Source organism: Glandiceps talaboti, chromosome 3, assembly GCF_964340395.1.
Source record: "Glandiceps talaboti chromosome 3, keGlaTala1.1, whole genome shotgun sequence".
Classification (NCBI taxonomy): Eukaryota; Metazoa; Hemichordata; class Enteropneusta; family Spengelidae; genus Glandiceps; species Glandiceps talaboti.
This window is the reverse complement of record NC_135551.1, coordinates 21,838,503-21,841,002: the sequence shown is the minus strand read 5'-3', so window position 1 is coordinate 21,841,002 and position 2,500 is coordinate 21,838,503. Positions and strand designations below refer to the sequence as shown.

Sequence of the window (2,500 nt, the reverse complement as noted above, 5' to 3'; positions counted from 1 at the left end):
CAAAGAAACAAGCAAGCAAAGAAACAAACAAGCAAGCAAGCAAACAAACAGACAAACAAACAAACAAACAAACAAACAAACAGACAAACAAACAAACAAACAAACAAATAGTCACACTGTCGAATTCCGACATCTTCAATTATTTGTTTACTTGGATAACGTTGTTGTTCATAAGCATAGTCAATCACACCCAAGTCCCCTCTACTATCATGCTGATAAAGTGTGATTATTCATCATATATAATTCAAGCAACCGTTTAACGTTGGGTAAACGGCATGCACTCTGCAGATTTGGTAAACGAGACAGTCTGTCATCTAAACCATGAAACTGTCAGAAACCGCAGTGACGTGTGTCGTGTAACCGTTTAAATACCAGAGAGTGGCCTAGAGGTCAAGGATTCCTTTGTGTCACAAAATCTATTCGACAGAAATACATGTGCTGGCAAGGCTAACATGCATGCCGCCCCCACCCTCGTGGACATCTAGTACCAAAGCAAAAAACGAGAAAAATATCACAAAACAAAAATATAAAGATATTTTTCTCTATCCTGATCAAAACCAATTAAGTCACTCTCCTGGAGTACTCTAGTTAAACGTGTGTACGAAACCTACTAGTCCTGCAGGCAGTACGTACGCGTACGTCGGGTCCGACGTCTGGACTCGAGTCTAATGTTGTCCCTCCGGAGTATCATAGGGAAGGAAAGAGAGAATGATAGAACGTCTTCCCGACAACCCAGTGTGAAAGCAGGGGACTCATGACGATTATATACTACTAGTAACTTACCAGCCGACGATAGCGACTTTTCCCGGACATCGAACTAATCTGCCTTCATATGTCGCCATGTTTTACTTGATTTAGGAGAGCTCAACAAACGGAATTTATGTCACCTCCAACTAACTTATTATTAGTTTACAATTGAGTGGTTGTATGAAATTAAATAAACCAGTCTGATGAAAGGTCAGATAAATATCACGTGATAAGCTTTTAGGATATGTAAGTGTTTGAACCCAAACATAGACAGTGAATAAATTGAAAACTGGACCGCCACCTAAGCTTATAAGAACCGTCATAAGCTCACATGTCTTCAAGATCACCTGACACCTGATACATTTAAATTCGAGACAGTATTAACCTGTTTACTTCGTTTTCTGTGATAATTTTGCCTCTATGTGGTTAGTGAAACAACCACAAAACAATGCGATGTAAACAGGCAGAGACAATAGTAGTACGTAGGCCAGTATCCCTATGGTGGCTGAACGATCTGTGTGTTTGACCTCATATTACCTTGACGTGACCTTTACCCTACATCTCAATGAATTGCAATCGAGAGTACTATACGTGTGTCCATTGACAAAAGTACTGCGTACACACGCTAGACACTGATTTATAGAGTGACCTGACCTACCCTGACCTGACCTGACCTGACCTGACCTGAACTGACCTGACCCGTCCGTAGGTCTAATAGCAACTTAAAAATATACTGTCTATCATGGCTTTGCCAAGATAACGTCACACTGACGACATCACTAGCATCCCCTATTCATACCATCACAACCAGTCGTGGCTGACTTGAATTTGTTGTCTTTTATCTCAAGACTTTGGGAAGGGCAAAAATGGGGTAAAAGATGGAAATTCTGTAATTTTTTCTAAAATTAAGATATCATGAAAATGGGGGACGTTTGTGGGTCTTGTTGAAAACATGACAACATTCATCACTGACAAACACAACCACAAAATACAGCAAACATATTAATTGACTCACATACTTTTAACTCACTATCAAAGTATTCTTACATGCAGCTAAACATTCACACAATTTACAAAATCAAACAATAATTACAATGTAATCAATTTTATTATTCTCACACAAGTTGACTTCATTTACAGGCAAACAATTCATTACATTGGCAATCCTCACTTAGTCGAGTATAAATTATTATTTGACTTATCTCTTTCGGTGATTTTCTTTTCAAGTCTAGAATATATACAATGACAGATTCCAAAGTACAGCTGTAATAACTGTTGTCTTTTCATTCTGTGCAGACTGACATCGTATCGTCAGTTTTAAATGAATTATTACACTGTAAGGTAGCATATTCTATAACATGGCTGAGAGAGAGAGAGAGAGAGAGAGAGAGAGAGAGAGAGAGAGAGAGAGAGAGAGAGAGAGAGAGAGAGAGAGAGAGAGAGAGAGAGAAACAAACAGATGAGGATGTGAACAAGAGTGATGCGAGGGAAAGAAAGTGGGAGAGGGAAAGGTGGGCAACAAAGAATGAGAGAATATGTAAAAGATGGGAAAAGAACAGGGAGGTATGAGGGAGAACACTGCAAGGAAGAGAGGGAAAGCAAGAGAGCAACAGGGAAGGGATGTGAAGGAAACTGGGAAAGCTAGAAGGGAGAGAGAAATGATGTGAGGCATGAGAGGGAAACAAGAATGAAAGGGAAAGGCAGTCAGATAAACAAAGACCAGAGTTTTTCTAACCTGTGCTGATCTCAGGTG

The 2,500-nt window shown here is 39.6% G+C and overlaps 2 protein-coding genes across 2 annotated transcripts in view; both read right to left on the bottom strand.

Moving 5' to 3' along the window:
* LOC144433211 (lambda-crystallin-like) overlaps window positions 1-842 on the bottom strand; it is a 5,782-nt gene extending 4,940 nt beyond the window's left edge. Inside the window, exon 1 of the mRNA XM_078121520.1 lies at window positions 784-842. Within this exon, the coding sequence (XP_077977646.1) occupies window positions 784-842 (59 nt within the window). The remainder of the gene's footprint in view (window positions 1-783) is intronic.
* Window positions 843-2,172: 1,330 nt separating this feature from the next.
* LOC144432765 (uncharacterized) overlaps window positions 2,173-2,500 on the bottom strand; it is a 7,639-nt gene continuing 7,311 nt past the window's right edge. Inside the window, exon 7 of the mRNA XM_078121043.1 lies at window positions 2,173-2,500. This exon is cut by the window's right edge and continues 642 nt beyond it. The gene's annotated coding sequence lies outside the window, so the exon portion shown is untranslated.